The following is a 21,160-nucleotide window of genomic DNA, read 5'->3' as shown; positions in this document are numbered from 1 at the left end:
AGCAGGAGAGTTCATGGTGAGCCTGCCAGGAAATCTAAAAAAAACCAAAACCAAACAAAACCAAACAAAACACAAAACAACCAACCAACCAAACAAAACAACAACAAAAAAACCCACAAAACCCAAACAAAACAGAGATACCTATGGGAGAGGGATAACTAACCCTTATTCTCCAGTATTTTTTATTAGTGTCAATACTTAGTGCACTCTGCTGAAACTTACTCTAAAGCAGGTCAAAATTGTTTTTGGGGTGTTTTAGCATTTTAAGGTTGAAGTAAAATACTATGTTTTCTCCTTATAAAAGTCATAAATATTTACAGTCTGAAAGATTATAAAAGCTCAAGTCAATCACGCAACGTCATCAAGTTTACTTCCTTCCTTCCTTCCTTCCTTCCTTCCTTCCTTCCTTCCTTCCTTCCTTCCTTCCTTCCTTCCTTCCTTCCTTCCTTCCGCCACTTCCTTCCTTCCTTCCTTCCTTCCGCCACTTCCTTCCGCCACTTCCTTCCGCCACTTCCTTCCGCCACTTCCTTCCTTCCTTCCGCCACTTCCTTCCTTCCTTCCTGTATTTTTATTCAGGGTTGAGAAGGCACAACGTTACTGCAGAATACTAATCTGTGTCTTCAGACAAAGCAAACAAAATCTTAAATCAAGCAGACAATTACACAATCTGATGATACTATCTAAACAATAGATGATAAATAGTGAAGAAAGCATATGTTATATAATCTTATATCTTATACAATGAAATGAGTGTCATATAAAGACACATTTTAATATATGCCACTGGCAGTTCTTTCCTACCTAAAGTCCATGAGGAACTATTATAATACTCATATTGCTGTTTAATGCAACAGTTAGCTAAAAGTTGTTACATGGTAAAAAGTACCCTAAAATTGGGATTGAGCCAAAGTAATTTTCATAAAACCATCATTAAATTTAACTGCTTGTATTTATTCAAAATGACAGGCCATTACTGTTATAATGCAGCACAATTTAATCATTTTCTCTTAAATTTATACAAATGGAGAGAAGTCAAAAACTTGGTAACTTCAGACAAATGACAAACATAGTACTTTTCTCTGCTTCATCTAGAAAAATGTCTATGTACTACTATTTTAACTATTTAAAGTTATTAATGTATGTTATTTCCAGATCTAAAAATGTTATTTCAAGGTATACAAATGTAGGTACTTAGAATCAAGTTTCACACTTTTTCAGATCTATACCAGATTTTGAAAAGGCTTGATTAGCTGAATGACATAAATTAATAACTCTCACCACAAAATCAAGGGGCTCCAAAAATTTCTGTGCAGGAACTTGAAAGAGATATATTTTTAAGCATTAAAAAAATCATACAACACAAAACATTTCTACTGGGCACAACACATTCAGGCGATTAAACAGAACTTACTCCTATTAGATCGGCTTTTGTTTGGTGAGGATCTAAATTTTACTAGGTATTTTTATTAAATGAAAACCATTTACTCACTTGTAACAGCTCAAATACATTACTTGATCTAACCAGATTAAGAAAACCAAAAGAAAAGCCAACAGTACAGAATTAAATTAGATTGTTCCCTCATAATGTAATAAAAAGCAAATATAAAGTACATGCAAAGTATTTTTAGAAGCAATAACCCCAGAAAAAATTCCAATATTCATATTACTTACACATTTATTGGCTCTTACCATCTTCTTTTACGATAAAGTTTAAGAATTAATTCTGAGTACACATGTATCTTTTAATATCCATGCTTCTGCATATCATTATGTCCAACAAGTACAGAGTGCCTATGTTTATTGATGAGACATTCAACTTTCCACTACACACATCTCATTTCCTCTTGAAGCATGAAAATATCCAGGCTTAAATGTGAAATTTCCTTGCTCACACAAATATAATGTTACGTACTAAATTATATAAAAAATTCTCTCAAACGATTTTATAAATGTGACTGATGACCAAAGATATTGAAGTACAATGCATAATGTGAACAAATGAAAAACAAAAAAAAAGTCAAAAGCAGTGCATTATAGCACCCCAGCTCTGTTCAGAAGTGTCTGTCTCTGAATTCTGAAAACCTGATACATGTTACTACAGATGCAAATAAAAGCACCATAAACTAATCTAACAGGGAGAAATGGAACAGAGTAAGTGGACAAAATCCTGTGTAGTAAAAATACAGGAACAAAAACTGATAGAAAAAAATGTGTAAATCTGACTTCAATAATACAAGAGAATTCAGGAAAATTCTGAGAGGAAAGAATATTTAAGAAAATGAAGGTAAATCAAAAACTAGATCAAATGGAACACAGTTTATCTCATGTAGATCAAGTCAAAGTAATCTGTGGTTTTCTGTGACAGGCAATTTTTAGAAAAGCAGTGGCTGATTTTATCTATTGTTATATAGGAAATTGCTAGTCATTCATAAGTACATGAGAAAAGGAACTATATACTGCATAAAACCAGGAAAATGGCAATATGAGATACTGAGAAGGGAAGAATCAAACCACCCATGACTTAGTAATCACAGAATCAAGGAATTCCATAATTTCATTAAGACCATGAAACAAAAACTATAGATATATTCATGAATTCCTCTCCCTGTACAATTAGGTGTCATCAATACAGAGCAGAATCAAGATATAAAAAGACAGAGCTAGGTGATGGCAGTGTAACAGAGAATGAAGTCTGGCATCAGAAAATACAAGGTCATGTACCTGACTGAAAATAACAAGAATTTCAGCTCAAGTCAGAAGCCTATTACACAGACATGACTGAAGTGTACTAGTCAGTCATAAGATGACTTAAAATTACTTACACATGTAAAAAAGCAAGTGGATGTTTAAAATTTATCACATTCAATTGCTGGCTCAACATGAAGAATTACAAATCCATGTCCCAGCCCCAAAGATATGGATATATACAATTTACTGCAGGCCAGTCCTAGTGGGTAACATCTCGTCCACAATCCTCAATCATCCGGACAGGTAAGAAAGAAAAACAGAGCAGAAAATTGTAGGGGGTTGGGTTTATTTCCTTTTGTTCCTTTTTACTTATAGAATATTCCCCATAAGCTGCTAAGAAACATTAATAGCTGGGTACTTAAGAAAAACAAAAGGAGTGGCCAAGCTCAGGGGAGGAGGGCATCTTGTCTGGGACTTAAGTTTCTCTCTCTCTCCCTCTCTCTCTCTCTCTCATTCTCTCTCTCTCAGCCGCCATCACCGCGCGCTCCCCGGCCCGCGCCACAGCGCCCCCTGCAGGCGCGGGGGAATCGCCGCAGCCGCCCCGCCCCCGGGAGCAGCAGCGCCCCTGCTGGCCGTGCCCGGAACTGCAGCAGAGGGAAAGGGCCGAGCAGGCCGGGACTGGGCCCCGGGTCCTGTTTGGTGTCGGTGCCGCAGCCGTGGGTGCTTGTTTGCTTTAGCATACACACCAGTAAAGAAATGTTATTCCTATCCTCATCTCTTTGCCCGAGAGCCCATTAATTTCAAAATTATAATAATTCGGAGTGAAGGGGTTTACATTTTCCATTCCAAGGGAGGCTCCTGCCTTCCTTAGCAGACACTTCTCTTTCAAACCAAGATAGAAATAAATCAAGGTTTTGTTCATTCTGGCTTAAGAGACTTATAGAAAGGTAAAAAATTCCTTTTTCAAGGGTAATTTTTCACATCTTTCCTTACATATTCACAAGGAGAAATACAGTAGTGGGATAGAAAAAAAAATCCAGTGTCACTGATTGCTTGCTTTCAGAAGAATGATAGAGCTCTACTGAAGTAATGACACACTATAAAGCACTAAAAAATACTGATGAAAGCAAGCCTTAAAAAAAAACCAAAACAAGTATTAAATCAGATAAACCAATTTTAAAATATTGACCTTTTAGTGAAAACCAACATCTTGTACCTATTGTCTGTTTAAAGTTTCCAAGTGCACTATAATTGGGGGCCAATTAGAAACATTTGGACAGTCAGCCTTAGGAGTTCCTGCCTTATTTCAATTGCTAACACTATCATATTCATGTGAGTATAATATAAGTAAAGCTATTCAAGCTGCCTATGTGAAATAAAGAAAAACAAAAGTAATGCACAAGGATACTGCCTTTCAACCTGTTCCTTGAGTAGAATATTTGCAAAATTGTTATGAGATCTTTCAAGAAAAAACTGAAATGTAAGAAAGGAAAAAGATCTTTTTTGCACTCCCTCATATTTTAGTAGAACTGAAATACTGTGTTAAAATAATAGTGCAAAAATACCACATTAAAACCAATTTAGAAATTGGTTTTAAAGAATTAGTAAGGCCTTTGAGGTATAATTTAATTTTCAATTTACTTGCTACATAAATCTTGCAATCCAATAACTCTTTTTTCAAGAAGAAAGATTATTTTGAAAAAATTTCACCTTCATGGTTATAAGACCAGCCAGCTTTGTTAGCCTAATTATCACATTTCTTATCATTATATTAGCTTTTTAGTAGTGAAAAATTCATATGAGATAGCTACTGTTGTGCTTACTCAAACCATAAAAAAATTATGATTTTAGGCTGAAGATGGTATCTTAATTTCTTGGCAAATACTGAAATCTCAAAAATACAGTAGATTAAATAAATATGGATTCTTTTTTTTCTGAACAGTATGCATTGTTTAACAGAATTAGTTTGTTTTTTCTCTAGGCACTAGTTCATCAAGTCTCTCTTCACCCTTTTCAATGAAGGCAGTCTTTGCATGGAAAGGAAATCCCTTGCTAGACTTTTCTATTTAGTACTGCCTTCTCACATTTCTATACACAGCTGTAAAAACCACTGTGGAGACAAAAAGACTATGCTGAGCCTGTCTTATCTTGCTGGTCTGCTTAAAGAAATGTGATTCACCTTTAGAGAAAACAAATTGACCCATCTAATAGCATAGCAGAGCACATAGAAAAATACTGCATTTCATTATTGCTTAATGAATTTACCTATGATTAAAATAAAACTCATCTTGTCATTGCATAGAATGCTGCTGCTCTAATTATTGAAGTATTATCTATCCATTTTCTGCTCAAGATAGTGCCTAATTATAATATCAAACCAAGTATTTCTTACTGTTAGATCAATAATTTAAGCTTATGGTGGGGGCAGTGGCGAGGGAAGCAGCTGTTTTGAGGGACTTGACTGAATACAGCACTATCAGAGACATACACATCTAGAGGAGGTCATGGCTGTTTTTCTCCTCTTTTGACATAAACTGGTGTTTTCATTTTGTTCAATGGTGTTGCATAAAATAGTTAAAACTTCTACTAGTGACAGAAAAAGACATATTAAGTGAAGCATTCTGTTACTTGGAAAGGCATCCCTTCTTCTAGATGTGAGTTCAACACACAGCAGCTGTGAATGGCGCACCTAAAAAAACACAGAAATGTTTGTGCGGGATGTTTGGCATTTGTTTTTTTACTGTGAGTTCATATCAGAACTAACTCTGAAATTTACTCTGAGCAGTAACAATACATATCTTCCTGATCACCCTCAGGCAGGGTCTGCATTGGTATCCGCAATTCGATCGCTTGTGTCCTGTGTTAAATTCACAAATGTGGATATAAAAACATAAACATCAACAGGAAAACTATGTTAAAACTGAGCAAAAAAGGAAGGTCTAAGAGAGCTCTGCAGTGTGAGGCACATAAAAAAGCCCCTAAAGTATGTTAGATATTTCATGAAAAGAAATTTTAAAATCAAAATTATAAAAATAATAACAAAAAACTCCACTGGTTTGTGAAGTAATTCTTTACATATAGATTTGTGAGTACAGTTACAAGTGCTATCTTGCCACCCTATAGAATTCATTGATACTATGTATAAAAACTTTATGAAGTTTAGCTCCTGACAATTAAATGATGAAAAGTTTTTTTTTAGTGGTTTGCTGTTTTTGTGGTTTTCTTTTCCCCCGATTTTGAGTTACGTGGCAATACAATCAATGTTACCTGAAGTTTCCCAGCAACTAAAACCAATTCTCAAATCAAAACCAAAAAATACTAAGATGCAAAGCAAGGGAAAAATCAGGCAATATATTCTTGCTCTTTTAAAGGTGCTGATGCCAGCTAGGTTCCTGTTGAAATCTTTTCTTAAACAAGGACAGACTGGGAGCCCAGAATGGGATTCAGACTTAAAATCCGTTAGAGCCACACACAGATATTTCATGCCTCAGCTGAGGCAACTCATGAAGTTGTTTTATTCTCTTCCACAATTAGAAAAATTAATTCTTAAAAAAATCATTGGAAAGACTTCATTTTGTGAAACCGTTTTAATAAGGGAATTACACAGGGGGTGTACAATATCAAAACCCAGCATGAAAACCACACAGGATAGCAACACTGTGCATGCAGTGCTGACATGCACAACCAACCATTGTGAGCAAACCCATTTGCTAACACAGAGATGATGTGTTACAGATGGACTGTCAGCAGTACACAGGTTTAGTGTCTATCAGGCCCTTCTTTCTTTCATGAGCATTTGCTTCAAATATATGCATGACTTCCAAGTTCAAAGAACCTATCTACTCATATCCCTATGAAAACTGCACATTTCTCACTCTCATAGTAAGAAACAGTAATAAGCAGTGGCCAAGGCCTATTGTAGCAGCCAAATAAAGTGTTAGAAATAGAGATAATCCCAAATCTTGGAAAATTTGCCAGGGAAACAAACGAGGCCATGGTGAATGAAACAATCAAGCATCTGAATTTCTGATCTCTGCAAAAGGGAATTGAGGGAGTTTATGAGATAAGAGTGTCCCTTACAGTCTGGTTCCACAAACCTTTGTTTTGACTGATCATGTAACATTATTTCATACTACAGCAAACTCCACCACTGTAAAAAACACCTAAAACTGAGCCAATTTTAAAACAACACACACACACACACAAAAAATCCTGCATAGAAGTGTAAATATTTCTAGAGTAAATGAATGAATTTTCAAGTCCTAAAAAATCTGGGCAAGTCATCATTCCTCAATTTTAATATTGTTTGAAAACATAACAGACTAAAACATGGGCATCTGTGTTTTGCCCCCGCCCACAGTCTACAACTTCAAACATACTATTGTGTGTAAATTGGGTACAAATTCTATTTTAACATTAGAACCACAAAATCAGACTTCTCAACTACAATAAAAAAGCAGTTATCTGCAAAGCTGCATATGTAGAAAAGTGGAAAAGGTGTCGTGGGTTTACAGGAAGCAGGTTTTCTGGGAATGGAGTGGCCAGAGGCCAATAGGTGTTCAGATTCTAAATTGACACCAGGCTTGGCCACTGAGGGTGGATGCGCCTCTGAGAACACAGGGGTTAGAAGCAGAGCACTCCCTTGGGCTCTCTCTTTGATTTCCGGCCAGCAAAGAGGCAAGGCCTCCCCTGCCCGGCTTCGAGCTGGGCGGGGGAAGAGAAACCTGCGGCCTGGCAGAGGTAGGCCTGACCCCTCAAGATGGAAGGGTGGTGGGGGCACCAGGAGGCGTTGGGCAGCCCCCCCACCCAGGAGAGACAGAGGGAGAGAGGCCCCGAGAAGATTTGGGCAGCACCGCCCCCCCCAGCCAGAAGATGAGAGAGAGAAAGCTGGTACGGGCCTGTGGCCTTGAAGTGATATCGGCCTGTGAAGAAGGAGGGGGAAGGGGGGGAGTGCAGCAGGGAAGGAGCCTGGCCGAGTGCAGGAGTTTGTTAACCCCTTTCTGGATGATGAAGACCTCACAGAGCATTTGGACCTTTCCTGGAGGGGAGATGGAGTGGATGATAAAGAGGAAATGGGCAAGTGAATGACAGTTGGAGCAGTGAGTGAGGCTGGGAGGGTAAAGAAGAGGCCGGAAAGAGATGATGGAGTAGCTGGTTGCTGGACTCTTTTTGGTACAGCCATGGACAGAACCATGCTTCCTCGCGCCACAGAGGCTGCATGCAGGGGGGAGGCGATGGCTCAGAACTGAGAGGGTTCAGTTTTGGAGACCCCCCGGCCCCAGGGGGTAGACAAGTATGGGGGGGACAAGAGGTCCTGAGAGTGAGAGAAAACTGTGCTTTTTTTGGAACTGGTCAAAGCACCCTTAAAAGGATAACCCTTGAAGCAGCTCTGTTCCTTGTCCAGTGGTGAGAGCACTGGGCATGCAAGGAAGAGGTCACCATGGCCCCAAGAAGGACTCCTCTCCTCTTGATGGACTGGAATTGAGTATTTACAGGGTGATGGGTGGAGACTTGAAATTTGGAAGATGTATTGGAAATGTGGTGGGGGGAGGAGGAAATGCTTTTTGTGGAGTTTTCATTTTCCAGGTGTGTGTGTGCGTGTGTGTGTGTGTGGTTTTTTTCCTTTTGTAGTTTAGTTAATAAACTTTTTTTCTAAGGTAGAGGCCTGCTTTGCTTATTTCCTGGTCACATCTCACAGCAAACACCAGGGAAGTATATTTTCATGGGGCACTGGCATTGTGCCAGTGTCAAACCATGACAAAAGGGAAAGTCAAATTCTAACTGATCATCAGTAGTAAATCTGTGATTGAGAAATAATCTGGTATAGAGGGCAAGAATGCCTCAGAAGGGATTAAAGAGTCTAGGAGGAAGGTTGCCAAATACCTGATTCCCTACTGTTTTATAGCAATCCAGGAATACCAGCAAGGTGATTGGGGCCAAATTTGGGCAGCAGTACTGAGAGAAGGCCTGGACTCAAGGGTGGACTGCGGTGTGACCACTCACAGGGCTGGTACTGGGCCTAGTGGTTAGAAAACATCTGTCAAGAGGCACCTATGCAGACTTGTTTTAAATTTTACATGCCTTGACAGATAAAATAAAAATTCCCCAACAGTAGTTTAAGCAGAATATCACTTACTATTTACTATTTTAAAAAATGTTTTATTTTCTTCTGAGTAGTGCAGTTAGGCTTTGAAAATAAAATTTCTGTTTAGTCTGAAGGAATAACACAATTCTTCTTTCATAAAAATTCCATATTCTAATATTGATAATACTGATCTTGGCATAGTATTTCTTGTCTCAGTGATGATAGATTAATAGCTGTAAAAGTGACAATGAATTATTTGTTTGGAACAAATTTAAGCGGATCAAGATACTATCTGTCACATATTTTTAGGCAGATATTAAAAGATACTATAAAATAGACCACTATTTATACTCCAAGAAGGTAACACACTGAGTGATTACTACCCACTGCTATTTACCACCTATTTACCTGGTTATGTTTTATGAAAAATTACAGTTTAAGAAACATCCAATAATTTAGAATGTTCTAGTCTGAAAAAAAAATTTCATACCAAACAATACCTGATTTTCTGACTGAAATTGTCCACTACCACAAAAGTGGTTCTAACATATTTTTAGCAGTGGGGTTCCGAAGTCAGCAGAACACCATCTTCATCACCGCTTTCTCCTACATATAGCTGTTTACTGGCAAGAGACAGGGTAGGAAGGATGACAGAAACATATAAAAATTCTTCCTGCGTCTTCCTAGTTTAAGGGTAAATTTATTACATTTAACCATTGTGAATTACTGAGAAAAGGACACATGTCCAGTCTGGGATGTTTCGAAAATGTACTTCTACATTAGTTAAAGCCACAAAAATAATATAAATAATTAAGTATCTATGCCATCAGTAAATGATAACATATGAACAAAAATTCAGGTGTGAAAGACGAATGAATCTCTCATAAAAAAAATCTATTGAGACAGCATTAAAGCATTCAACAAGATAAGGATACATGTAACTATAAAAGCTAATATCTAAATATGAACATCTTTAAATCTGTAATATTCAAGTATGCACAACCATGCACTGAAACTTGACATAATTTGATTCTACTCAATATACATTTTCAACACCTGCGGCATTATCTTAGAAACACTTCCACTGAGACATTACAAAAATATATTAGAAACATCAAAACAGAGACTACTCTCTTCGGTACCTCCATCACACATATAGACTTTACTAGAGTTGAGAGCTAGATCAGAGAATTCCCTGTTAGAATTTCTCAATCAGTCCTTGTGTAGAATATCCACAGAGAATATACTACCATTCTTCCCAAGAAGCAGAATATGGTCAAATTTCTGTGTAGTCACTGCAGAGATCCAAGATGAAAAGGCTTATTTGGCATGGTAGATTCCCCATCTCCACCCACCCTCCCACCCTGCCCCAACATGACACAAAATGGTGAAAAAAAAGTTTGTTTTCTACTGCAGTTTCCTAAGTATAACAGAGGTAAAGTTCAGCATAACTGTGAATCCGTCACTCACCCATCACTCCAAATTTGGGGCAGTCTGACTGTATATCTACCACTGCTGGGCTACAAAGAGCAAACTGGCAAAGACATGCAGACGATTTGTAAAGGGTTTGAAAATAACAACACTTCATTGCAGACAGTACAGAAATGTACATACAGGTACTTGCACATCAATCTTCCTTTTTCCCAGTCTCTACCTCTTAAATTCTTTATTTTCCTGCCCACAGAGAATGAATCAGAACACAGTAAAGCACAGGTGTACAGCATAAGTATGATCTGTGGGGCAATGACTGTTCACAAAAGTCAAAACAAGTTGAGTAGAGATGGAGGTCTTTGAGCCCTTGAGAAAGAAAAATGAAAAAAATTAAAAAGTCATCATACCCCAAACACATTAACAATATACGAGGAGTAGATGCTAAAGTGATATTCCATAAAAATATCTTACACATTGCCTATCATAACTGAGAGGATTCTTCAGGAGAATGCTATAGCTATGTTTAACCTGTCACCTGTGTCTAGGTGAGAGTTTTTCACTTAGTTATTGTTATATGCACTGCAAACTTTACCCAGATACAAAAATACATTGATAGTCTCTTAGGATAATAGTAGATCAAAACCTAACAAAGGTTTGGCAGCTGATTGATCTATCACTGAATTCCTTCTGTATTTTATTTAACTTGACATCCAAATAACATTTTTACAGAGCTGCACCCTGAGAAAAACCCTACTGTAGTCTTCTCTTGTGCCAGGCTAAACACTGCTATCTAGATCTTCCAAAAGTACACCAGGAAATAAGATTACAAAGCACCATGGTACCGTTTGTTCTGTTTTGCAGGGAGAAAAACTTATTCAGTGGCATACACATTTGTTTACAAATATGTTTTATGGAAGAGCAAGTATGTTAGGAATAAAATTATGGGTTAGTATTTGCGAACAAGTTTTATGATAATCCCTCCTTTCTCCAGGAAGCTGGTTTGTTCTCAGTATTAATTACTGGAGGACATGTCTAGTCTTTGGAGAAGTAGCCTCTGAAACAGACCTTGCTTGAAAACAGAAATATAATCTCAGACAGGTACGGTGGAGCTCCAGAGCCTGCCGGCATGGTGAAACTGAAAAACAGCCCTAAAACTTCTACACTCAGGCTGATAAAACTAAGAGTTTACTGCAACATACTTTATCAATTTCAGGGCAGAGCTCAGCAATCATCAGTGTGCTCCATTGCATCCAGATAGTCCTGAAAGAATTTAGTTTTAAGGGCTATTTCACCCTTGAAAATTAAAATCAATCATCTTGATAGTTTTTTTTTTAAAGTTACCATTGGCTCAGGAAACAGCAGTAGTTTTTTCATTACAGGCATAGAAATCCCCCAACCACAGTAAGTAGCTAAAACTCTAAATGTCTTTTTCTTCTCATATTTACATTTTGTCAAGCAGGACAAATGAGTAATTCTTTTTTGTTATACAGTTGTGTATCTGAGTCCTCCAAACAAGCCATAGCGAAAGGAAATAAAGAGACCAGTCATATTCAAACTATGCAGCATATCACTGTTGAATGAATATTCAGCTCATTCTTGCTAAAGCTTTTATTCAATATTTATTTACGTAAAGCTGCCATTGATTTTCCTAGGAGCTTTAGTATAAAGCATAAGAATGAGATTCAGTGCTATTTTTAATTGAAACAAAAACAACTCTCCCTCAACAAAAAAAAAAATTCCTAAAGATTGCTTATTCTTCTTAAAAAAGAGGAGTAAGTAAATCTCACTATGATTACAAAACTATTGCAAACAAGACTACTGCATAGCAGATAGGCTTCCTGTCATTGATTGAAAATTATAGTGAGAGCCACAGTTTACTGCCCTGAAGCTTCCTAATCTAAATAACAGTCAGTCTGGATGGTAGAAAGGCTTTAAAGTAACCACAAAAGTACAGGGATATTTTTGTTTTTGTTTTATTATTGTTTTATGAAAAGAAATACTGTAGGGTTCTGGTATTTTTTTCACAATAGAGTCTATTTCACTCTATGCTTTCTTTGGAAGAAAAAAAAAACCTACAATTTTGACAAGTCTTGGGTTAAAATGGAGCTTTAATCATGGTTTATCAAAGGGGTGGAAAGATCAGATCGTCTCAGGTGGATAGAACAGTGAGTTTCAGCTTATTTAATTTAATGAGATTGCACTTTACCAGAACATTGTGTATGGTCAAAATACCTATTTCACACTTTCAGGAATGAAAGACAGTCTCACTGGTAGGACCTTTCCAGCTCCTTACTTAGTCCCTATGTTTTGTCTAGGTCTAGCAATGGCAGCAACCTTAACCCGTGGGAAATCATGGAGCACCTTGTTACCAAACACTGAAAAGGGAGACTCAGGGAGTCTTAACAGCAAATATGAATGAGTTGCCAGGTAGAGCTGGTGATTTCTGTACAAGATAATCAATACAGATTGGTATACTTTTTTCTAACACTTATTTAGAGTAAGATATTCTGACAGAACTGGAACCAATCTTATCTAGTGTAGACATCTACAAAGCATACAGATTACCTAGTTACATGGTCAAAATCAGTAATGACAGTGAAATGGCACTTTTATACTGCAAATCCCCTTTGAGTGTGATTTCCTCCTTCCATCTTTGTCACGACTTCTTCATGTAAGATACACTTTTTTTCTTTCATATAACTAATAAGGGACTTAGCTAGCTCAGATGCAAATATCTAAATTTCAGATTTGTAATTTCATAGAAATAAATCCCACTTTTCCTGCCTCTGCGGAAGACAGAAGTTAATCATATGCCTCAAAAGTAAGTAATATTTGTAAATAAATGGAACAAGGAAATTCTCTGTGCTCCTGCTAAAATCTATAATTTTATTTCTAATTCCAAAAGTCTTCAAGGTTCATATTGGTATTTTCTTATTAGTATTCCACACATATCATCTCACTTCTACCATAATTAGTAATACTGAAGAAACCAACTTTGCCCCTCCCCTTAAATTTTTCAGGTAATTATAGAATATCCATATTGAGCACATCCAGTCTAATGTAACTCAGGATGCAGCAAAATGCTGCAGGTGAACTAAACCAGTGTTTTGGGCTCCCTGTATGAAACTTGGTTTGTCTAGAACATCACTTTTATAGTGCATATTCCCCTAAAAAGGTTTTACTCCTGCTGTCTTGTTGAAAACCTCTGCTCCAGGACTTCTTCAATAACAAGATATTCTGTTTTCTCTCCAGGTGATGTTTATCAGGTTATATGGCATCTGAGTAATAATATTTTTCATACTCTGTTTAACCACATATTTTATGAGACTTTTGTTTTGTTCTTTAGAATTTTCCATAAAGGTATTCTTTCACAATAATTCTGAACAGATCAAGCAAATACAGATGGTGATTTCTTGTAGCAAATATTAAACATAATTGAAAAAAAATAGAAAATCTTATTTTTAGAAACAACTAAGGTTTTGAAAACACTTTCTACTTAGATTTAGAAGAGGACAGAGGAACACCTGGAAAAGTGAAAGATTTTCTTTAGTTGTTGGCTGAAAAAAATTATATTAAGTAATAAAAATAAATTCAAATATTCCAACATACTGCTGCTAATCTACTTTTCCCTCAAGACCCCATATGCAAATATCTTAATTGCACAAATAATATCATAGAAACAACCAGGCACTCTAACAGCAAGGAACAAGCAATAATTTATTCTTGAGCACAACTAAATAACAAGATCTACTTAATGAAAAGTTATTAGACTCACTACCCAGCTGGACAAATTTTCTAACCATACTTTTTCTCTATTCTTTGAGACTTAAGGCCCTAGAGGCACTTTACTTGCTTATTAAGTGAGTATGATATTTAAACAATAATTCTGTTGTTCTTAATTTTAATCTACTTAAAATGAAGATTCAAAGATTTCAACCACTTTTTAAATTGTTGCACTAAAAATGTTCATTAAGTAGATTACAGTATAGATACTACCTTAGTTCCACACAGTATTTTGGTTCCTAAAAATAGCATACCAATTTGTAGTAAACACTTAAAACTTTCTTCTGAAAAGCAAAATAACTGGACACCAATCCTCCACTGTGTTTCACAGATTTAACTCAAGGTTACTGGCCTCAATTTCAAGTGGTAATAAATGACCTACAGAGTATTCTATATTCCACAGAGTATAACATTAGTCTGCAATGGGATACTCGCACATATATAAAACACAAACACATGACAAATAAGTAAGAATTATAAAATACAGAGATACTAAACATTGCAGAGGTAAAATTTCAGCAAACCACAGTTGGCTAAACTCTAGCAGTAAAGATGCATCATTTTTTACAAACAAATAGAGCAACACATTTTGGTCTTGACAGCATGCTGTTTCTCCTATATGTTTTATGTTATTTCTCAAATTTAGAAAGACAGCCCTTGTTATAATGATATTTATCTAATACATATCAGAATACTGAGAAAGACACCTCTTCTTGAATTTTTAATCTAGAAGTCATACATAGGCCCTGACTGCCAAAATTACAAGTTACAAAGAAATTTTATAGTTAAGAACTACCAGATCAATTTAACAAAACAGTTAACAGTGCAAAATACAAGCAATTGTACAGAAACTCATCACAAACAATGTTTTCACTGTTTTTACTTTTCAATTCCTCTTCATAAAACAACTGAAAACTCAGAGGGAAAAGCAAATTTTAACTTTTTACTTCAGAAACATCTTAAAAATAATGTATACTTCTGGAGTTAGTGACAGACACAGACATGATTAATTTTAGTACTTGTTATTTCTTCACTGTTTTTAAAAATTGCCTGGAGTGTTCTAGGAAGGAAAGCCCTTTGAATTAGTGATGGCTCTCACAGCTCCCACCTCCGTTATCACCTTGTTAGTTGAGAGCAGCTAACATTAAACATTAAAAGTACTGAGAAGCAGTTCTAGCTTTCCCACAATCCTGTGTAATACAGCACACTAAACTTTCAGATCTACAAGCAGCACAAAGGCACAAGTTTATCTGGGGGGGGAAGGAAAAGAAATACTTGAAAGATTTAATGCTTCTTGACTGTTTAATTGTTTTTTGATTTGCTTGTTTGGAGTGGGGAGGTAGCAGGATCAAGAAGGGATGGGGGGATATTTGACCTATTTTTTCTCAGCTAAACTTGTTAGAAGGTGAGATTGTTGAAGCTTTTTCAAAAGATGAATCAGTAGACAGAGTAGCGGCAAGTACATCATATGAGATATTGTGCTGGTTTTGGCTGGGGTGGAGTTAATTTCCTTCACAGTGGCTGGTATGGGACTGTGTTTTGGGTTTGTGCAGAACACAAGGTTGATAATATAAAGAATTTTTTTTGTTATTGCTGAGCAGGACTCACACAGAGGCAAAATCTTTTCTGCTTTTTGCACTGTCTTAATGGAAAGGAAGTTAAGAATGCATGGAAGGCTGGGAGGAGACACTGCCAGGAGAGATGACCCAAAGTGATACCCTAGACTACATGGCATCATGCTCAGCATATAAAACTGGGGGAAGGGCAGGGAAGGGCAAGGAAGGGGTGGGGCAGTGACATTTGGAGTGATGGCATTTATTTTCCCAAGTCACTGCTATGTGTGATGGGGCCCTGCTCTCCTGGAGATGGCTGAGCACCTGTCTGCCCATGGGAAGGGGAGGAAACATTCATTGTTTTACTTTGCTTGTGTGTGTGACTTCTGCTTTTTCTAGGCACAGAATTAGAGAATTTCTGAGTTGGAAAAGACCAAGTTCAATTTGCCTCTATCCACAAGTTTTCTACCTTTCACCTTTCCTCATCTTTTCCTGCTGCTGGCAGAAGCACTGAGCAGCTATGTTGGGCTTAGTTGATGGTTGGGGTTAAAACAACGCAGACCTATTAATATATTACAAAATATCTGTTTGTGGATTTTTTTTCTAATGCAAAAGAGAAATGCCTGGAAAGAATATTAAACTTGAGCCTTGTTCCTGATATACAAAAAAAAAAAAAAAGACAGAAGCGCACATTATTTGATGAGACTTTGGCAAATCATCTTAGTGAAAAGTTGTCTTTCTCATGGATGAACACAAATGTAGGCTTACACACTCTAAGGTAAGAAAGAAGGAAAGCAGAATGGCCATGACTGAGTATTTATGAGAACATGAAGTTAGTGCTTCCTACAGAACTCCTGAATGGCATTTAATCAAAATATAGGATGTCCTAACCTACACAGCAAATGTAATAAATAATTAACATATATCCTACCGCATTTTCTGCTTGTGGTTGATATTATCATACTTTGAGAACATCATTAGTTGTCTTTACTTTTCTCCAATCATGACTCCTCCAATCATGACCAGGTTTGCTCCATCCATCCTGCTGACTGGGCTCAGGGATAAGTGTATTAATGGGAATTCTAAATCCTGGAGCAATGGGATGTGAATTGTTGATTATACTCAGTGTGATCAATCCAAGGCTTTTCTGTGAATTCTAAGCCTTTAAAGTCTAAAAAAAACCAAAAAAAATTTTCTTCTGGTGTTAGTTTAGATTTGATGTTGATGCAAGTTTTTGATGTTACTGTAGAAACAACATGCAAAATATACCAGAGACGTCTGTAATGTTTTATTCACGTAAGTAATTGCCCAGAGATGGCCTGATCTCTGATGAGTTCTCCATTGCCCTCGCATAGCAGAGACAGATCATAATAAACAGAAAATAAATATTAATTAGGCTAAAGGAAAATTAAGGAAGGGACTACTTTCTCCTCCCCTCCAGTTCATATCAACCACAAACTAATAGTAAAAGAATTACATTTTAAATTAAATTGCTTTTGATTAACAGCACTTCAGTATCATTTCAATGCAGTTCCGTAAAATTGTCAGTTATTCTAGCTGTTTGGTACCAATGATTAACATCAGAATGGTAATAATTTCAAAATTGATATATAATATTTTCCTTGTAGAAAGTAATCCCTTTCCAACAGTTAATACTTGTACAATGGCTTGTATCTGATGGTATAATCAAGGTATGTATTTACTCAGTCCTCTCTTTGAAAATTTCAGTTTCATTAATAGTCATTCGCTGTCATCTTTAGAGAGGTCCTCTACTCTAGCATTAATGAGAAATTCCTGTTATGTAAAATAGAATCAACAGCACTCATAATAGTAGTAGTAGCAGTAGTAGTAATAATAATAATAATAATAAATGTTTATGTGCTTACAGAACTTGTGATCATCATAGTACACATGTGAAAATCTGAATTCAAAAAAGCTTCTGTAAAACTGGGGGGTTTTAACACAGAGAAGTAGGTATGCAGAAGTGAGAATTTGCATGGAAACCCCCAAATTTGCCTTTATTTCCATTCACTGCAACAATTTCCCTTAATAATTTTTAGTCACAGCTGACTTGATGTGTATAGAGGGTTTAATTATGTTTTCTGCAACACTTCAGTTTTAGAGAGTTTAAAAAAAAAGCCCCTGCACCTACTGGAGTACCAATTTCTGGTAGGTTTTCAAGTGATGATTTAGTAACTTGCTGATTTACAACAGTAGAGACAGTTACCAATAAAATAAAAATGTCTCATAGCTCCAGTGGAAAAAACTTAAAGCAGTACTTGCCTTAATCTTTCATTTAAAACTCACACTTGACCTTATACAATTACTTACTAAGGCTGTGCACTTCAAAGTTCTTCCAACTACACTGGAACTTCAATTCTTTGGGAGGAAGAAAGTAGAGGAAAGGTCTAAGCAGCACTAGTACAGAACTTTTAAAATATTTGGAATTTCAGCACCAATTATTACTTCTCTTGGTTGGAAGTGTCAGTGTTAATTTTCAGGGGAAACAAACAAAATAAGATCCTAGAAATAAAATTTCATATTTAAATTAAAACTTATAATAATTAAAATATTAAAAATATGCCTGTTAGCTCCGGAAAACCTAAGAACTTCAAAATCATTTTACTCAAAAGAGGAATATTGTGATTTCTTTAAGACAGAAATAATTTTAAACACATCAATTTTTGATCTAGGAAATTCTCTTTGGACAACTGACTTAATAATATTACCAATGACACTTCAAGATGACATTTAAAGTCTTTAATTTTGTCTTTTCTTACTGGCCTTAAAGGCAAAGGAAAACTTAAGTATTCAAAATCTATTACTACAGAAAGAACCATAAAATTAAAACAAGAAAAATATATTAATATAGAGGAAAAATTAAAACCCCATCCTATTGTCCTTAATGATTGGCAGCCTACTGGAAAATCTAGCCATCAAAATTCATTCAAGACATTCAACCTTCACCTGGTTTTGTAAATGGGTTTAAGTATATTAATGCCAATAGTAGAAGTACATACTGAAAAGGATTTCAATTCCTGGTTAACATCACAAGAAGAAAGGAGTAAAGTAAGTTCAAGGAGGTAGATTATGGCTCCTGCATGGATCTACCATAATCAGTAATTACGAAAAACCTTTTCTCCTAAGGTAATTTTTTGAATTGCAACACACTAACAAAATTTATACCATAATACTTCAGATGTAAGCTGTCACTTCTAAAACAACCTACCTCTCCTACAGAAATTTGCACTTCCAAAATAATATATTTCTTTTCCAGATTAGATATTGAAAATTAACAATATGCATTAGGGTGGCCAAGTTCTCTCCACACATTGTTGTTCAATTTAAATAATTTAATTTCTTTTTTCCATAATAATGATATCTTCTCTGTAGCATGGCCAGACTTCTTGTATTTTCCATTCAGATGAGTGTTTTGACATAGTTGTTAGGATTTATTCCTAAATAAAAATACTTTGCATTTATAAATAACAGCATATACATGAAAAAATCTGTTCATTCAATTCCACAATTTGAAACAGGATTTTTCCCTGTTTTTGATATGTATCTGAGAAAGCCAGTAGCAAACGTATTTTATACTTGATTTGTTTCATCCTTCAGAATTCTGTATTGAAAAGAAGCTTGAGCCTCTTCCTCAAACCTTGCTTCCTAAATTGTAAGAGTGACCTCTAGTGCTTTACTGCTTTGCTGTGTGATGCAAGTCTTTTTTTGCAATGGCTTTAATATGCCTCCCTGTAAGCAACTGATTTAGTTTCGTGCATAGTACCAAATGCTATTAATGTGCAATTCAATTATCATGGTCTTGTGAAAATGGATGTATTCATAAACTGTACAATGCAGAATGATGAAGAGAATTAAAGCTGTGACTGGACTGCAACAGAGTGTTTAACATGAGAAACTTAGTATTCATGTTTAGGGCTACACTATGCACTTGAGTATCAAATGAGATATCATTACTGAATGACAGCACAAGATCATTTTGGTGCTGCAGTGTAAATGTCTGGCTCATGGGAGCATGTTTAGTTTACAAACCATCCATATGCAAAACCCTAGGCTATAGATCCATTGAGCAGCTCAAACTTCTCTGCCATTGCTCAAATGTTTCCAGGGAGCTGTCCCCTGCCACTGGGCTGTGTAAGGCTATTCCTGAACATTCCTCATTGCTCTGACATGCACTTTCTTCCTATGGAATCATTACTTCAGCCCTTCCCATTCCTGTGATGCACAGGCAGTGCCTTAACAGGAAGGGGAGAAAATATGTTCAGTTCAGGTTATGAGCATCTGGCATTTAGGCTACTGCACTACCACAGAACACAAAATGAAATCCTTCAGCTTGTTGAAGCTGAATCAAATGGAACAAGAATAACTCAGTTCTATTACTGAATTATAAAAGCCCTGAAAATTAATTACTTAATGAGTTTTTTCTTTTTTAATTTAAAGGCAATTAACCTAATTCAATACTGGAAAGAGATTTTTCAGATACATATATATATTTACATGTGTGTGTGTGTGTGTGTGTGTGTGTATCTAGCTATATATCTATATATATATGATTTGCCTCCTAGAGAGTAGATTGTCCTTAAAACTGTAATCACAGTCTTTATTTTGGGATACCACTCTTCTGGATAACTCATTAAAAAAAAAAAAAAAAAAACCAAACCAAAACCCAAACTTTCTATTGTAACTGTTAGCATTCTCTTCTGTAGTCATGCATGAACAATACTTCCTAAGCAATCAATGCAGAGACCCTAAAGTCTTGCTAGCCACATTTTTCCTTGTTACATTTCTACTGCTTTTGAACTGCACTGTGATTGCCATTCAAGTTGAGTGCCAGCTTAATCCGAGATGTGCAGATACCAGCTTTCAAAATTTTCAAATGCTAAAATCCACCACACAATAGAAACATTGCACAATAGATGTCTGCCAGTAATTTCCATGTAAGACAAAATTTCTTGGAAAATACTGTGCTTCAAAAGAGAAAACAAAAATGAAAATACAGCTGAACATGCATCCCTTACCAAAATGATGTTCCCACTCTTATACAGTAAGCTTTATAAACAACATTCGTAAATAGACTAAAGAAGAGTTTTAGAAAATTTTCAGGCTGGAAGCTTGATGTCATGATTTCAAAGCATAAATGTTTATCTGAAAAATTATATTTATTCCAAATGAAAAAAAAAAAAAATCCCAGAAGTTTTCAACACACTCTGGATTGAGTTTTAAATCATATGCAATACTTACATTTATTCCCTGTCACTGCCATGTGCTGGCGATGAACACACAGGAGAAAGAGCAGCTTCAAGAAGATTTCAGTGACAGAATCCATGTTCACAATCATTGAGGCACGCAAAAGAACCAGAGTATTCGGAAACAGCTGTGCTGTACTTCAGTTCTGCTCCTGCCTCCTTCCCACCGCCTCTCTCCGCCTCTTCTCGCAGAGCAGCTTCCCAGGGGCCAGGCGCCTCAGCCAAACGCGCTCCGCATCTCCTGGCACACGCACGCACACCTCCGGATCTGCTTCCCAGTCTCGCAGCAGCAGCGAGCCCAGAGGCGCGGCAGCGAGAATCTCCCCCCGCTGGCACAGAGGCGCTGGGGCAGCACC

The 21,160-nt window shown here is 36.4% G+C and overlaps 1 protein-coding gene across 1 annotated transcript in view; it reads right to left on the bottom strand.

Moving 5' to 3' along the window:
* LOC102041026 (contactin-associated protein-like 4) overlaps nucleotides 1–21,075 on the bottom strand; it is a 205,932-nt gene extending 184,857 nt beyond the window's left edge. Inside the window, 1 exon segment of the mRNA XM_031064606.1 lies at nucleotides 20,800–21,075. Within this exon segment, the coding sequence (XP_030920466.1) occupies nucleotides 20,800–20,896 (97 nt within the window). The 5' untranslated portion in view covers nucleotides 20,897–21,075.
* Nucleotides 21,076–21,160: the final 85 nt, after the last annotated feature.

This window comes from Geospiza fortis, unplaced genomic scaffold, assembly GCF_000277835.1.
Source record: "Geospiza fortis unplaced genomic scaffold, GeoFor_1.0 scaffold1105, whole genome shotgun sequence".
Taxonomy (NCBI): domain Eukaryota; kingdom Metazoa; phylum Chordata; class Aves; order Passeriformes; family Thraupidae; genus Geospiza; species Geospiza fortis.
This window is presented reverse-complemented; position numbering and strand designations above follow the sequence as displayed.